Source organism: Buceros rhinoceros, unplaced genomic scaffold (assembly GCF_000710305.1).
Source record: "Buceros rhinoceros silvestris isolate BGI_N320 unplaced genomic scaffold, ASM71030v1 scaffold3631, whole genome shotgun sequence".
Taxonomy (NCBI): domain Eukaryota; kingdom Metazoa; phylum Chordata; class Aves; order Bucerotiformes; family Bucerotidae; genus Buceros; species Buceros rhinoceros.
In genome coordinates this window covers 1-16,325 of record NW_010394644.1, presented here as the reverse complement: position 1 = coordinate 16,325, position 16,325 = coordinate 1, and the positions used below count along the sequence as shown (strand labels likewise).

The 16,325-nt window shown below is 40.6% G+C and overlaps 1 protein-coding gene across 1 annotated transcript; it reads left to right on the top strand.

Annotated features, from left to right (window-relative positions):
• Positions 1–47: 47 nt before the first annotated feature.
• On the top strand, positions 48–16,254 carry WDR75 (WD repeat domain 75; the record flags this gene model as incomplete). Its single annotated transcript, XM_010145277.1, has 20 exons — positions 48–177; positions 890–955; positions 1,660–1,753; positions 2,473–2,597; positions 2,901–2,971; positions 3,507–3,623; positions 4,199–4,287; positions 5,031–5,189; positions 5,535–5,594; positions 5,684–5,799; positions 5,991–6,163; positions 7,008–7,171; positions 9,327–9,510; positions 11,175–11,269; positions 11,674–11,769; positions 12,350–12,519; positions 13,097–13,156; positions 14,033–14,176; positions 14,257–14,348; positions 15,892–16,254. Coding segments are annotated over 20 exons (2,413 nt in total), but the record flags the coding sequence as incomplete, so codon positions are not given.
• Between the last annotated feature and the right edge of the window lie 71 nt (positions 16,255–16,325).

Below are 16,325 nucleotides of genomic sequence, written 5' to 3'. Positions count from 1 at the left end.
CCCCCTCTCCCGCGGCGGGCGGGGGAACGGCCTTTCTCCCCTTCTAGGTACCTGCTATGCGCCTCCGGCGACTTCGTGAAGATGTACAGCGTGGCCACCGAGGAGACGCTGCGGCTGATGGGGGGCCACGCCGACCTGGTGACGGGCGTCCAGCTCAACCCGCACAACCACATGCAGGTTTGGAGGGGTCAGATCTTCTGGCTGTGCGGGGTGCTGGGGGTGCTTCTTCCCCCTCGGCCGAGCCCGTGTGCCTTCCTGGGGGCTGGCCCGGGGGTGTGGGGCTTGGCTGGAGCTGGAAAATGAGCTGGAAGCGATTACAGCTTTGTTGAGCTAATACTTCTCTGAAATCTGGCTGCAATGGTAAACGTTACATCTGTTTTCTACAAATAAAGACGTCAGACATCACGTGGATTAACACTCCTTGAATGACAGCAAAACAGAAATATCAGCAAAATTTCCATTTTTCTGATGATTGAAGGGGGAAAGTAGCATGTGAGAGAATCAGCAGTGTTTGCTGTGGATGGTGTTTGCCCCTCTCCATCCGCTGACACAGACGCAGGTTTGACTGAATCTCCAGTTTGCCCAGGGTCTGGCAGCCTGCCTTACCTCTTCACCACCACTTCTGCTCTGGCTCTCAGTTTATTTGGGGTTTTTCCGATGTCTGTGCATAAACACGAACTGTTTGCCAAGATGGACTGTATCCGCGTATTACCTATGAAAAACCTGATGCCAGTGTTAACAGATGTTCACACAGCTGGGCTGTGTGCTGTAGTTCTGATGGTGCAGCCACTTGGAATTGCAGTTCCATCGATCAGTCCTTCAACTCTTAAGCTGTGGTTTTATGGCTTTGATAGATCACTTTAACTGCATACTTTTTTTTTTTCCTCAGCTCTATTCTTCCTCTCTTGATGGCAGCATTAAGCTGTGGGACTTCATGGATGGGATTCCCATTAAAGTACGTTGAGTTGTTGCGGTTGAGCACGTGTCAAAATTATTCTTGTCTCACTGATGGTAGAACGTGGGTTTCTGCAGTTGTTAGTACAAATGGGTGCGACTCAGTCTGAGATGGGTTGTTCTGCCATAACGGAAGCCTGAAACCACCTGTTCATGGCAGTGATAGAAGTGGCACTTGGTGTGAGTGTCACTGCAGAAATCCATGGTGATGCAGAACCTTTTGGGCAAGAAGGTGGGATAAGCTCTGTCTTTGACGCCGACTGTGGTACTAACTTTGCTGCTTGCTGCGGGTCAGTGTCCAGTGTAGCCCCAGTGAGGGAGTGTGCTGCAGTTTGTGACCTGCCGATAGGAAGGGATACAGTGGTTTGAGAATGTGGGCTCTCCTCTGCCCTGGTGCTCCCGTTTTCTGCTCAACAGAGGCACTTTCCTCTAGGTGGGCCTTCTGCTTTGTGTTAGGGGTAAGACACCCTCAGGTTTTCCTGTAAATCCGATGTCTGACATGTCTGACTGCTTTAACGTTTGTGTTAGTCCTTGCTAGAATAAAGGTCCTTTTATTTCCCTTAGAACTGAGAATTAGAATTAAAATGTCAAGATTTCTTTAAAGCACGTGTGTTTTTCTTTATTGTAAAAACTTAGCGCTGTTTCCTGTTGAAAACCATACGTAAAGTGTAACAATTGTTCACATCCTTCTCTGTTTTTCTCCAGACTTTCACTGTAGGATGCAAACTCCTGGCCCTGTACACGCTCACTAGTTGTGAGGACTCGGTTTTTGTTGTAATTCCAAAGAGTGGTGAACGAGGTACAGTATGATTAGCATCGCCCTTGTCACCCAAGCTGTTCTGTGTCTAACCTCCTGTCATGTCCTTGAATGGTATGCTGCAAAAACATGCTTTAATACTTTAATTTTGAAAATACTTTTAAAATCCTGTGACAGATGTCTGCAGTCCTGCATTTTGTACCTTTTTTCTGTTTGTGTTCTATGACATAACTTTTGTCTAGAAGTGTGTGTCTTCTAGAGTGCTTGTCTTCTGAAGCACACACTGCATGTATCTGATGTCATAGATGCAATAAATCTTTAAGAGATAAGCTACAGGACATGAGATTATTCTTCCACTGTAAGCAGTGTTAACATAAACAGGTTTGTCCTTTTAATAACAGGCCTAGATACTTTTTTCTTAGAATTCTGTCTGAAATAAATACAGCTCGCCCTTACTTTTACCATATTGCTGCAAATGTCGCTTCAGAGCAAGAGCAAATACTATGCAACTTTGCTTGGTTTCTGCTTACAGTTGTGCTGGTATCCTCTGTCTAGTCCTCAGTGTTCAGTACTAGTGTTTGAATGAAAATATCTCAAATAATTATTTTTGAAAGCTATTACCAACTTTTTCAAACTTATAAAAAAAGTACCGGAAGGTAACAGTTAGCTTTAAGGTTGAAGGGTTGTAGATCCCCTGTGTAAGGGGTATACGTAAACTTGTTCGTAAAAGCCTTTTGCTAACAGATTTTTTTTTTTGTCAGATACATTCCAGCTGGTCTCAGTTAAGCTGACAAAAGCAGCAGGCCAAGATTTGGAAGCCAAAGAATTGTCGGTGGTTTTGGATGGTGTGGATGCCTTACCAAAGCGTATTGCATTTGGAAGAGAAGTATATTCCCCTTTTTGGTTTTTTTTTTTCTGTTGAGCGCGGGTTTGCTGGGGTTGTTTTTCCTCACTGTTTATGCTTTTATACAAGCACAGCAGCACTGGAACAAAACTGAAGTTAAATGCACCTGTGTAAGACCTATGTTGGGGGTTTTTTATAAAAATAAACACCACCACTTATAATAGGAAAATATTTACTTAACAGCAACTTATATATTAAGTCAAATTTTAAGTACTTTGTACTGAAACTTTTCATGATCATAAGAACATAATCTGTATGTCTTATGTTGTTGTTCTACTATAACAGGGTGAATATGTGGCATCAGTGAAGGATGTTAATCTTCAGATTTATTTTTTTAAACAGAAACAGTTGAACAGGTAAGAATGACAATGTCAGGTATTGATTCAGTCTGGTGTATCATAGACATTTGTTAACCGGTGTGGTGCACACGTTATTTTACATTTGTCAGCAACCATTTGGTTTTATGTTGGAGGGGACGCAGTCACTGTATGAGAAGCTTCCTGTAGAGGCAGGCAGCAAGGAGCTGCAGTGGCGTGGGTAGCTTATCTTGTCAGCTCAGGCATATAGGTTTTTTCAGCGTAGGCTGATGCTGGACTGAAACAAATGACATAGTTTGGTCAAGGCCAAAAGAAGGGCGGGGGAGAAAGGGTGGAGGGAGAGAGAGAGAATGAGAGAGAGGAAAATAAAAGAGAGAAGAAAAAATCTTTCAGGTTGATCGAAAGCAAAGAACTCATGAAATAAAGAGAAAAATAAGTCTGTCACTGTAACAACTTGGACGTGTTTAGTTTTGCTGGACAGAATTATTTTTGTGTGTATTAGCTGATCCTTTCGAAGCTTTGTTTAAAAAAAAAACCCCTCATATAATTTAAGTTACTTTCTTAACTCTTGAAGGTTTTCTGTAAGTGCAACAAAGACGAAAAGTGGAAACAACCGCTTCACTTGCATAGCGTGCCATCCTACGGAGGATTGTATTGCAACTGGTCACGCTGATGGAAAGATCCGCCTCTGGTATGTGCTGCTTGATTCAGCTGTGTGCTCCATAAAGGAATTGAGTGAAAACCGAGCAAAGCACTCTAGCTCGTCCTTAGAGTTGTGTTTTCAGAAGAATTAAAGACTTGCCAGGAATGGCGAGTCCTGTGAAGCTGCAGTGCTGACACTGACTTCAGGCTATAGCTTTAGTTTAACGTCCACTGGGAAGGTATTCCTGTTGAGTGATGATCGATGAATCTAAACTGTGTTTGAGATAGGTAACACAGGAGCAGCTAAAATAACTCTTTGCGGGCAAGTAGAGTCCTAGGCAGAGCACACCAGTGGAGTCACATGTTGGGAACAATGCGCTTGGCACATTGTTCTGCAGCACTGAGTTGCTCAGGATGTCTAAGGTGTGTGACGTGCACCAGTAAGGCACTGAAAACCTGCTGGCATGGTTCCTTCCCTCCCTCTGCATCACTTGAGAATGCAAGTGGCTCAAGTCTAGAAGCTAGAGAAGAGGATGGCATTCTTGATTTAATTCAATATTTCCCTTCGTTTGATCTATTGTCAATGGTTGTGCTGAAAGAACTGTTCTCTTGCTCCACACCTAGGAGGAATTTCTACCACAAGAAAGAGTACACCTTTTCCACACTTCACTGGCATCATGATACTGTCATGGATCTAGCTTTTTCTGTGGAGGGTGAGTAAAAAACCAGAAAGACCACAAACAAACAAACTCCCACCCACCAAACAAACTTCTCAAGAGTTGCAGCAGGGAGGGAAAAGCCAATAGAAGTTTGAGTTTGTCCACTTACTAACGAACTGATTTTTAGAATTTTGAGTATGCCCAGGAAGGATCTGAAATAAAAATGGAAGCCGTTGTTAAATTTTGATGTATTTTGATCGGCATTCATGTCAACTATCTACCTTCTGTGTAAAATCTAACCCCTCCACGTAAAATCTTTCCCCCACCTCCACTCCTTCCCCTTCTTTCATCAGTGACACTGAGTAGTTCTTGCTAGGGTCTTATCTGCATCAAAATAAAACAAGCCAGTCTTGTCAGAGCTCAAACCTAGTGGCAAGAATATAGTTAACTTTTATCTGAATTGTGTGATCCAAACTATTCTTCTTCGGTTATTTCTTACTGCAAAATACTTCCAACAGAGGAGAACAATTCAGCTGTGTTCTAACACAAGTATTCAGCTGATTCAGAGAGCAGGGGGATCTACTACTCCCAAAGCATTGCTTAAATTTTTCTGTAGGCACAAGTTCTTGTTATTTAATCCAAGTTTCTCTAGTGATTTAAGATGAGATAACCAGAAACATACCTATGTGTGTTGCCCAGGCTAGATATGAAGAGTAATTGCTTTGTATGTGACAGTTTAAGGAAGGTTTTTGAGAAACTGAGCAAAACCTGTAACTGCTTTTTTATTACTGTAAAAGGAACCAGCTTGCTGAGTGGCGGAGTGGAATCTGTTCTAGTTCTGTGGCGCGATACATCAGACTGTCAGAAGGATTTCCTTCCTCGTTTGGGTTCTCCCATTGAGTACATCTCCATGTCATCGGATGGGGCACTCTGTTGCACCTTGCATACAGACAACAGTAAGCCAAAGCGTGTTTTAAGTATCACTTGATGCAAACTGGAATGCAAATCTGTATGAGCTTTATTCTGTCATTTTCACATGATTTAACTAGATACTACATGAAAGTTGAGTATTAATCTGAAAGAGCAGATGCTTGAAGTGATCTTTTGCCTCTTTCATCAGTTCTGTGAGTTTGCCTGGCGATTGCTGTAACTTGGGTTTCCGCCTTGATGTAGGGGGGCCATAAATTCTGACAAGGTACATTTATAGGCTTAAGTGCAGTTGGTTAAGCTCATTTCTCCACCATGTGATGTGCTTACATTGTAGAAGCATTTTGCAAGACTTTATCGGCTTTTTCTTTCAGGAATTACAATCATCAACAGCAACCTAAGATTTTCCAAAAGTATTCAAGGGCTAATCAAAAGTAAGTGCAGTAAAATCTATCTTCCACTTAGAGGGCAGAATGCGTCACCTCCCATCTTAGGTCATTTGTCATCTGGTATTTGTTTCCAGGTGCAGATGTCAAGACTGGTCTAGTGGTTGATCCTAGAACCAAAGCTTTGGTCTTGAACGGAGAGCCTGGCCACCTGCAGTTCTATTGTCTCCAAAGTGACCAACAGCTGTTCAGTGTAAGTTGGATGGACTCCTACTAAAACTTTAACTTGTTCCATCAAGTAAGTTACGCATCAGAATTTATTTGAAGAGTTAATATGGCAAACAGGAAAAAGTCAAGCAGCCATTCCAAGAGACTGGATTCCAAGCTGAGATGAATCTCTGCACTCGAATTTGGAAAGTTAATTTCGGCCTTGTTGTTTTGCAGCTGGATATTGTGCAACGACAATACATTCATCAGGCAGGCTTAAAGCAAGCTGACCTGGTAAAAGTTGCGTTTAGTGCAGGAGGCAAGTGGTTAGCAACAGTGGAAGAGAGAGAAGAAGAAACTGACCCAGAGTTACAGTTGAAGCTGTGGTTCTATGATGAAGAAACACAAAGGTAACAATAACAGAGCTGGCCTTCTAGGGTCAAAAACCAAAGTATCACACAAATACCGACACAGGTTTTGTCTTGCAAAGGCAGAGCTTTTCCAGGTCAACTAATAAAATGCTAGGGAAAACCCTAGAGAGAGTTTACTGTGCATGCTGCACATACCTGAAACAACACACAGAGCTGAAGTAAATACAGATTGGAAATAATTGCCCTGAATCTAATTCACTTGTATTAATCAGACAGGCTATTTTAACCATGGGACTTAAACTCACATATTTACTTGGCATTAAATATCATGGACTTGACAGAATGGTTCTATAGTTGTTCGGTTTTCCCACCTCTGTCTAATCCATCATTAATTGATTAGTCCTTTTGGGGCCCAGAAGATTATGAGTGTAATGTTGATTTTTTTTATTTTTTTTTTTAATCTATCTGGTTCATACAATTCCACTGTTTTTTTTCTCATTTACAAAAACAAAAAAATTGTATTTTGACTATAAACTGCTATTTTCATAAAGAAGAAACAAAGCAGAATAAAGCTGATCTGAGTAGTAGCTATGTCACTGATTTTCTAAGTACTGGGAAGACTGCCCAGAGTTCAGGCTGAATGTCTGAGGGTGATGCTTGCTTAGTGAGAGCTCATTCACAGTGCTGAGCTACAACCTCTCTTTCTGTATGGAAGTGATTAGGGAAAGCCCATCTGTAAGTGCGATACCATTTACTTATCTGATTAGACAGAAGTTTCTTTGTTTCCTTTTCTCCCTGGACCTTCCAGAATCATCTTCGATTGAAGTCTTCCCCAAGTTCCAAATGAAATAAAATGGCAAGCTTCTGTTTTCTTTTCCTACAGCTTTAAGCTGAATACTAGAATAAATATGCCCCATGAGGACCACATAACAGACATGTGCTTTCGTGACGTGGACGAGTTGGAAGATGACTCTCTGATACTGGTAACAGCCGGCAGGGACCGTGTGTTCAAAGTCTGGGTGATGGTAGAAGACACTGATCCAGAAGGTAAGTATGACAAAATGTAACTTACTCTTACTTTCCACCTGTTACATGCTGTAGAAATTCTGACCCCAGCTTCAGCCTTTCAGAACTAGGCCCTCCAAGTCCTGCAGGTTCATCAATTTCTGCTGTTGCATGGAGTATCGTGTTCTCCTGAGCATCCCTTGTGGTGGAGTTCTGTAGTTTTGCAGTATTATTGATCAATAGGGCGGTTGCTGAAATTGCGAAGACCTTAGCGAGGCTGCTGCAGGAGGGAATGAATGGCAGCCTGCATTGATTAAAGGATTGTTTATGGCAGTGTTTTTTCCATGCTGAGAAAATACGTTTTTGTCATTCCTCTGGGTGGTGTTTTTTGAGACTGATGGGAGCAGGATGCAGAAATGTGTTATTCTATTCTAGCTGACTTAGTGTAAAATAATAGCACTTTGCCATTCAGGAGCTCCAACACTTCAGAGTTCATTTTTTGAACATCCTTCTTTCTTGTTAGTTATTTGAACATTCTAGAACGGATATTTAGGATCCACTTCCAGATACTGAAGTAACCAAATTTTGCCTCTCAAAGCATGTGCTGATGTTCACCAGTTTCGAAGGGAACATCTGAGGGATCTGTATTACCCTGTATGCTTTGGGATGTGAAATATAAAAGATTTCCCACTTCTTAATTTCCTTTTACTTAAATATTACTGCAGTGCCAGGCACAGTTAGGTGGGCTGGAACTTTCCTGCCATTTGGGCGTCTTTTCATTTTCCCAACAGACATGGTGTTGGTCTTGCTGAACTGCCTGCAGTTTGGTAGTGTGCTTGTGTCTTCATGGGCAGGTGAGAACACGTTCTCAGGTACTCCTGAGCTACTAAGTGTTTCATTTGGCAAACTTACTTGGCCAAATTGACTTTGTTTTTCCAAGCTTTTTGCTCCTCAGCAGTGGCTGCTCATGAGGAGATAGATAAACAAAGGCTTGTATTCATTCATTAGGATTTATGCATGCATTCACTTCATAGAGACTCCCTCAATGGTATCTGAAAGAGGTTTTTTCCTCTTTTGTTTGTAAATGATTCTAAGCCTAGATTATATCTTAATGAGCAGAGCTTGAGTACAGTGTGGGCTGGGGATGAAACCTAGTGGGATCTGTTTCCTTCAGCAAGATAGTTTTCTATCTGCCGACTGGCCACCTCAAGGTGGGTTCTGTGTGTATTTTTTTGCTCAGCTGGGTTCTTTAAGTGACTATGCACAGTTCTGTTCTGTGGCATGTGTAAGAGCACAACTTGTGCTGACTTCTGTGCTGTATTTGCCCAGCAGGGGCAGGGTAGGAATGCTCAGGTAGAAGGATCCAACATGCAGGACATACTAATAAACTAGTTGGTCAGTAGAATACACTCTGGCATGTTTTTATCTCCCTGTGCCTCTAGATGGTGCCACGCAGCTTAAAGTAGTGAATCGTTTCTGGCTGTTTTATTACAGGAAGGTCTTTTAACCATCAACTCATAGCCATTATATAAAGGATATCTTAGCATAGGGTGAACTTATTTTCCTTTCTTTCCTCATCCTACTCATGTTTCAAAAGCATGCTGTCTGGATTTATTTATTTATACTGGGAAATGTATGTTCTGTGGTAAGTATATCAGTTTGCTTCTGTTTACTTTATGGTAATTGTCAACACTGGGAGAGGTTTCCCAGCTGAATGCACTGGCAGATTAACCAACACAAGGGAGAGTGTCGTTGGGTCACTTTATGATCCTCAAACTTTACGTAAATGAACCATGAGCTTTGTTGGATTCACATGCAACCTGTGTTCAAATTTCTAGTTCTAAAGGAACAGTATGTTTCAGAACGTGAAATGTTGAATCTGCTTCAGTATCTTGTTTTTCATTTATCTAACGTCTGCCTGTTTGAGAGCACAGTTAATGTAGCTGGCAAAGTAAACATGAATATTGTACCGTGTCCATCTCAGAATTCACTGTTCAAATGTAACATCGAGGACGAATAGAAAAGCAACTAGATGTTTCTTGTACTAAATCAGGACAGATTCTCTGTGCTCTTCAAAAATTTTAAGCCTTCTGAAACAAAACTTACCTTGCTCTTGAGCCTATTTTGCAGCCCTAATACTTGAATTATTCTTCTTTATGTATAGACTTGAATTAACTAGTTTGTTTATTCATTGCAGCACAACAGAGTGTGAGCTGGAGCTGTGACTTTGTAGGCAGCTACCACAACTACCAAGCTACTCACTGCTGTTTCTCAGAAGATGGCTCTGTGCTTGCTGTTAGCTTTGAAGAAACTGTCACTGTGTGGGATTCAGTTACATGGGATCTTAAGTGTACATTTTGCCATCCACCTGGAAAAATAAGGTATGTTTTTCATCTGGTTTTTTTATGTCTTGCTCAGACTCTCGAAACACAAAGAATCAATTCATAGTAATCCAGGACCTTGTATACGTGCATATAAACATGAATTTAATGTCTAAGTTCATACATAGAAAAGACTTTAAAATTATTCTTAGATAGTTGATAACTTACTGTTAATAAGATCAAGCTTTGCAGTTTCATCTTCTTACTTGCTTATGACTCCTGGACCTCCTATACTCAAATATGTGTCATTGGGCACACAGGAGTGTGTTAGTAGCTCTTCTCTTTTTTCCCATTAATCTAGGGATGACTCAAGGTATTGCAAAAGTATAAATATAAGAAGTTTGTGCTTTATTCGTGTATGCCTGCATACAAATAGAAATTGTATCAATAAACAGTAATACCATTCTGTTGTGTAAGGATGATGAGGAATAGCATAAGTAGATGGTAGAGGTGAAAGACAGAGACTCAAAAGAGTAGGACAGCTTTAATAGTGAGCTGCTTGGACTGGGCAAATAGACAGCGGTTTCTAATCCAGGTAAAGTATCATTTTTCCTATGATAAGCTTGAAAAAATGGGGCAATAGGTGACCTCACTGGTGATGAATCTAATTAATCTCTGTGCCAGATCTCTGTATCTAAACAATTGCTGAAGCAAGATGACGTACAAGCCCTACTGTAGCATTCTTAGGTTTTCTAACTGCTCCTCAAACTTGCTCCTCAAAGTCATTACTGCAGTAGCATTAGAGGTATTTCGTATACCTGCTTCTAGGAAACACCTAAAACAGAAAGTAAAACATTGCACGGTCACAATGCTTTAGACTCTGACATAAAGAACCGTAGGAAGATACGGAGATGTCTTGCTTTCATGTTTTTGTGTGTATTTTTGTAAGCTTTTCTTCTGTGTGATCGAGTCCACTGGGTTTATACTGGTCCCCTAAGATTAGAAATTGAGAAACATGGTTCTAAAATATGCAGGAAATTCATAGGAGGCATGTAAGTCACATCTTTATGGACCCGTGGCTTGGCACAGGGGCAAGCCTTTTGTAGCCTTTACTATATGCTATATTAAAGGGAAATAAATCACACTAGGACTATATTAAATGGCTGTATTAATTGCATAACTTCAAAGGGCTGTATAATTTCAGTATAGAAATTCCACCCCTTTTTCACTTTTGTGAAAATGTTCTGTAGCATTAGAAAACAAAAGGCTGTTCTATTATTCTCAAATGAGAAATAAGTGAGAAGAAATCACTCACTTCCATCAACTGGAACAGCCTATCATAATTTTTTTTTACTGCGCTTCTCTAGTGCTTAGAGCAGTGGTAGGAATTCTTTGTATATGGAATTTATTTTCAGTCCCAGTATGAACACTTACTATTACTTATGCATTTGTATCTTATTTAAGAGCTTAAAATCACTCCCTGAAATCAAAATGCTGTAGGAGTGTGTAATCCTGATAGATTTATGCATAATTTTAAATCTCCCAGAGCGATGTGATTGTTGTGTGTGAAGTTTTGTGCCACTAGAGGTGAAACAAACAGCAAACTTCTGATTTAAACACCAGAACTAAATCTTAACAGAATGTTTTTGTGACTTGTGATTCATTATTCCATAGAGAAAAACAGATGAAGGTCACTAACTTCTTTTGACTTTTTACTTCTGTAGGAACATCTGCTTTGGGAGACTAACATGTTCCAAGTACCTTATTGGTGCCACTGATTTTGGCTTTCTGTGTTGCTGGAACCTGCTCAGTTGTGCATGTAAGATCAGCTTAAATGCGTACTAGAGTGGTAACATTTAACACTTTAATTCACTATGAAACCTTAAAATACATGTAGTTTGATTCCAGATTGACCCACTACCAAATGTCCTGTGGAAATGTCATGATTTCCATTCTTGTCAAGAGGGTATCCCGTCCAGCGTGCATGTGCTTTGTGTGCATGTGCATAGCAAATCCCAAGTGAGATGATTGATAACATAATAATAGTTAGTATTTCCTACATTTGTGTAGTTTTATTCATCTGGAAGTGAGTGAAGTTGCGTGCCTCTTCCAGAGGGTAAGGGCCTATGTGTCATTCCCATTTGACCTTCTTTTTGGCAAAGCGGTGGTCTAGGACTGAATGCTGCCTTTTCACGCCCGGCTGTTGCTGTGTTTGCTTTTCAGTGGAATGGAGTGCCCACCTCAACGTCTTAGTTCTGCAACCTGATCCCCTTTCAGAATATATTGCTGCTGTCTCATGGCTCTCCAAAGAGTCCAGCTGTAAGTACAAGGGCTTCTTTGAGAAGTAATAGTGGAATTTAAAATGGTGAAAGCACCATTTCTAGAAAAAGTTTTCTTAGAATTCAGCCCCACAAAAGCCATAAGACAGACTTGAGTCTGTGTTTGCACCTGCAGAAAACCGAGCCATGTCTGACAGCAGCCGTCAAGTAAAGCGTGTTGGCTCCCCTTCTTTTCTTCCAAGAGTTCATTTGTGGTACAGGGTATAGCACAGGATTAACCACAGCCTCTGGGTGAAGGCCTTGAATGGTCTTGACCTTCTCCTGTAAATGGCGAACTGTGGTTGAACTGTACAGCAATGTTTTAGAGCTTTGTATATGATGATTACTCTTCCTAGAGCTACTGCTCTACAGAAACATTAATTTCCCAGTATGTTCTCTGGACTGGAATGCTGTGTAAGGTACTTTCTGTTAGGCAGTTGGGTTATCTGATTATAATTCTTGCAAACTAGTGCTTCAAGGCAATCCTGTGCAGCCTTCGCTGGCTGTGGTACACAGGGCTTTGACAGGTCCAGGAAGGTAGAATTTCATGATTCAAAGAGAAGACGTTCTTGGTTTTGCAGTGTTTGTTTTTAAACCGAACGAGCCAAGGCCAATCTATATCCAGAGAAACCTTTGTAAAGAAAAGATCCAGCTTGCTGCCTTCGTGCCAAGAGATGAACCCGAAACAATTGTCTCAGAAAAATACCTTTGGCTAAGAAGATCTCAACTGTTTTTCCTTACGGATTCGCAAGTAAGGAAGTGATTGGCAAATCGTTCCTGGGGAAAAAAAGTATTTTCCTGAGTGTGGATTGATACAGAGTTCTGCTGTGGAGTGTAGGGGTTTCTTTTTGTGATGTCAGGGCAGCATAAGCCATGCTTTGCTCTTTTTTTAAGAGCTTTCAACTGCTGAAACAGCTTAAGTTCAAAATTGAGTATTTACTGATGTTCTACTGCTAGTATTTTCTGCTGCCTCATTCACATAAGAGACTAGATCATTTAGGAACGTGGCCTGTGCTGTTTGACTTAAAGAACCACCCAGAAGCTGCGTTACTGCTGATTACCCAAGTGTTTTGTATGACACCAAATCTTCCCTGTAGCTTGTGGTTGGGGTGGTTTTTTGTTTGTCTTCCCAAAAGCTTTATAGAGCCACTAGGTCCATTCCTGCTGCCTCTCAGTTTCTTTATAAATAAAGAGGAAAAGGTACGTTTGCCTCTCCGACTTGACTGATAAAAGCCTTTGGGCCAGTCGGAAGCTTCTGTAGGTTTGATGCGGAAACGTGGAAAGCAATTTCACATACTATAACTCTGCTGCATTATTCTGTATTTTAGGAGCTAATGACACTTAGCACAAAGTCTCTAGAAGAAAGGCTTACACCGTCGAGCAAACAGGTACCTCTTATGGATGTTCTGACAGATGTGCAGAGCAGTTCACATTCTGTTGGTGTTCAGTTTGTCAGATTCAAATTCCCTTCTCTTATGAAAATGCCCACCAGATCCTTAAATGGAATCAGAGGCACTTAGCTGAAGGGGCAGTAATCTGTGTTTGCTCATTTTTTGATAGAATGAACAGTTGTCAGTCGGTTGTGACATCAGTAGGAAGGAATTTCAAAATTACATTCCAGTGTGTACTTCTGTGGAGAAGCCGTCTGGAAAATGCGATCTCATTGATGAAGTGTTTCAAACCCACTGAGCAGCGTGAAGCAGTAGCACGTGATCAGTTTGATAAAATAGATCAAAGTAGAAGTTACTATCTTTCTGATACCAAATCCACTGGGACTGTGGTTATAAGCAATCAGTTTCTTTGGAGGGTGGAAGAATAATTCAGTGCTCAAGTTAAGCTATATTGAGCTAGGAAAATGCCAGAAGGGAAGTTGTCATGTTTTGCTTCCAGTTACATGATTAAATCACTCAGCAGAAGATGCTGGAGTGTAAATGATCTTTTACTCCTAAGTGGAATCTGAAATGCAGTTTTTTCTGTCACATTCACCAACTTCTGTGTTTGGAAATGAATTAGTACGTTAACCAACTAAAGTCTGGTGTTCTGGAATTCAGATCCAGATCCTGGAGAGTTTTACTTCCTCTGTGTAGGGTTCTCTCAAGCTGCCCGACAGAGCATAACTGAAAAGAGCCACATGGCTCAGTTGAGTTAAATTTGAGGGTAGCATTTTGTCACCTAGGTTGATTCTAAGTTTTGTTAACTCAAAATGAGATGGAACTTAGATTTTTGACACTAAAATTCTACTTAAAACTTTCACCTTTCTCAAGCTGGCTGTAGAAGAAAGTCTTCCTGTGACCCCATTTAGCTTGCTGCTGGGAAAGCACAGACGTCAGCAATCTCAAGAGGATATAGACCTTCGAAAACTAGTTGTTCGTAATAAGCCAGAGCAAGATTCACCTGCGGTCAAAGAGGTAGGCGTAATCACAGTGAGTGTACGAACAAAATCACGACAAACAAAAGCTTTCATAAAGCTTCTGTTTTATCTTTTCAGCTTCTGCACACTCCAGCACATGTTTTGCCATCCGCTTCCTTCCTTTGTCCTATATTTATTAATTCATTGCTCATCTCCAAAGAGAACGAAAGGTAAGAAAAATGGAAGAACTCCCCTTAGTTACCAAAGTAATTTTAAATTATGTCTGTCTTTGTTTAGAGTGTAAAAGCAGTTTTCCAACGTTTCATTCCTCTGTTGACAGAAGGTAGTAGAACTCTTTATTGTGGCAAGATTTTTTTAGAGCAATTCAGGTTTGGGGAATATCACAGACTGGCTGTTCAGCCCAGTGGCTCTTTTGTTGTTGTTATTTCTGCTGTTTGCTATAACGTGCTTGTACACAAAATGTTGCCTTTAGTACTTAAATGTTCTTTATGAATTTAACTTTATTCTAGAGATTTAATATTTTTAGTGGTGTTTTTGGGTAGATGTCAGATACTGAACTGTACTTGATATTATGATCACTTCCTCCATAATTCCTGGTTTCGGTTTCTAGATACACCAAGATGATAGTTGTTAAGTTTAATCTTAGCAGTTTCTTTAGAACTCAAACTTCATTCCATATTAAGCTACAAAATAGGAGTGTGTACTGTGAACACCGCTAGCTGGGCTTGTCTTACAATGCATTAATCCTGGTTTAGTGGAGTAGTTTGATAGGTGCTCAAAATGTATTGTAGCTTGCTCCTCTGAGACCGGTGTGTGCGGCTAGAAGATGAATGCAGGCACAGGGGTTATGACCGTAGTCTTGTATTAGGATTAATATCTTGTCATGCTGTAGTAAATTTAAACGCTTGCGTGTTTTATGCAATCTATTCTTCAAAGTGTTTAATGAAACTCTGCCAAGCCAGAGATGAAGATGCGTCCTGGGTATCAGCTGCCGTGCTGAACTTGCACAGACCAGTGAGGGGATGGTGTACACTGCCAGGGTTTACCCAGGAAAAAAAAACACCAGTTTGAGTAGTTTTTGCATGTGCATGATATTCTGCCGTACCAGCAGTATAATCAGTGCTGCTGCACTGTTGGCCGGTAGTGCTGACTTTCTTACAGAAATATATAGAAACTCGCATGTGGTTTCAGTACTGAAGAATTTGGGAGTTCAGTGGCCCCTGTAAATATTTGCACATGTAGAGCATGTACTTTGACACTGGTAATTACTACAAGTGCACATTTAAAGTTACATATGAGGGCTGTAGGACTTGGCTCTTAAAGAATGACAAAAATATATCACTGTATAGATTAATTTTGTTATTCAAGTTAAATCATTTTATTTTCCTTGGCAGTATAATAATGATGTATTGCATGTTTCCCCATTTACATTTCATGAGTGATAAATATTTTGTATTAGAACAGATGATTTTGAGGAGACCAGCGCCGTTCTGCCACGCAGGTCATTCCTAATGAGATCCAGAATATTTATTCAACAGACATTTGAGTTAATACGATTAATTAGCACATCATAAATGGTAACTGTTCTGTAGAATTCTTTGGAAGCGTGCTTTCTACTTTAGCACAAGTTTAACTCTTGAAGGCAGAAGGGAGCAGCCACTTTAAGCACCTCCCTATGTTAAAAAAAAAACCAGTATGTGAAAATACCCATTAATTTCAGTAATTGTATTGTTTCTAATCATCCTCTCACAGTGCTGCAGAAGTTGCTGATGAAGTAGAAATGGAAAGTGAAAAAACAGAGGATGAATCAGATGAGGAAAGAGATGTTGCTGAAATGGAGCAAGAAGATGCAAGTCCTGTGGAATTACTAGGAGAGATGACATGTAAACTGTCTAAGTCCCAGGAGAAGGAGCTACGAAAAATAAGAAAAATGGACTACAGTTGGATATCTGCTTTCTAAACAGACTGCTTGTGGGTTTTGTACTGTAAGCTGGAACCTCGTGGATTAAATAGTATTCAAAAAACATCTTTCAAGTCCTTTGGCCAGAAATTTTAGCAGCCTCTGTTTCTGTAAGAAAGGAGAACCGGGGCAGGGATTAAAGTTTTGGAAAACTGTTTGTTTATTACTGTTTCCCTGTGACCTTGGAAAACACTTAACCTGTGGGTTGTTTGGGTTTTTTCCCCCT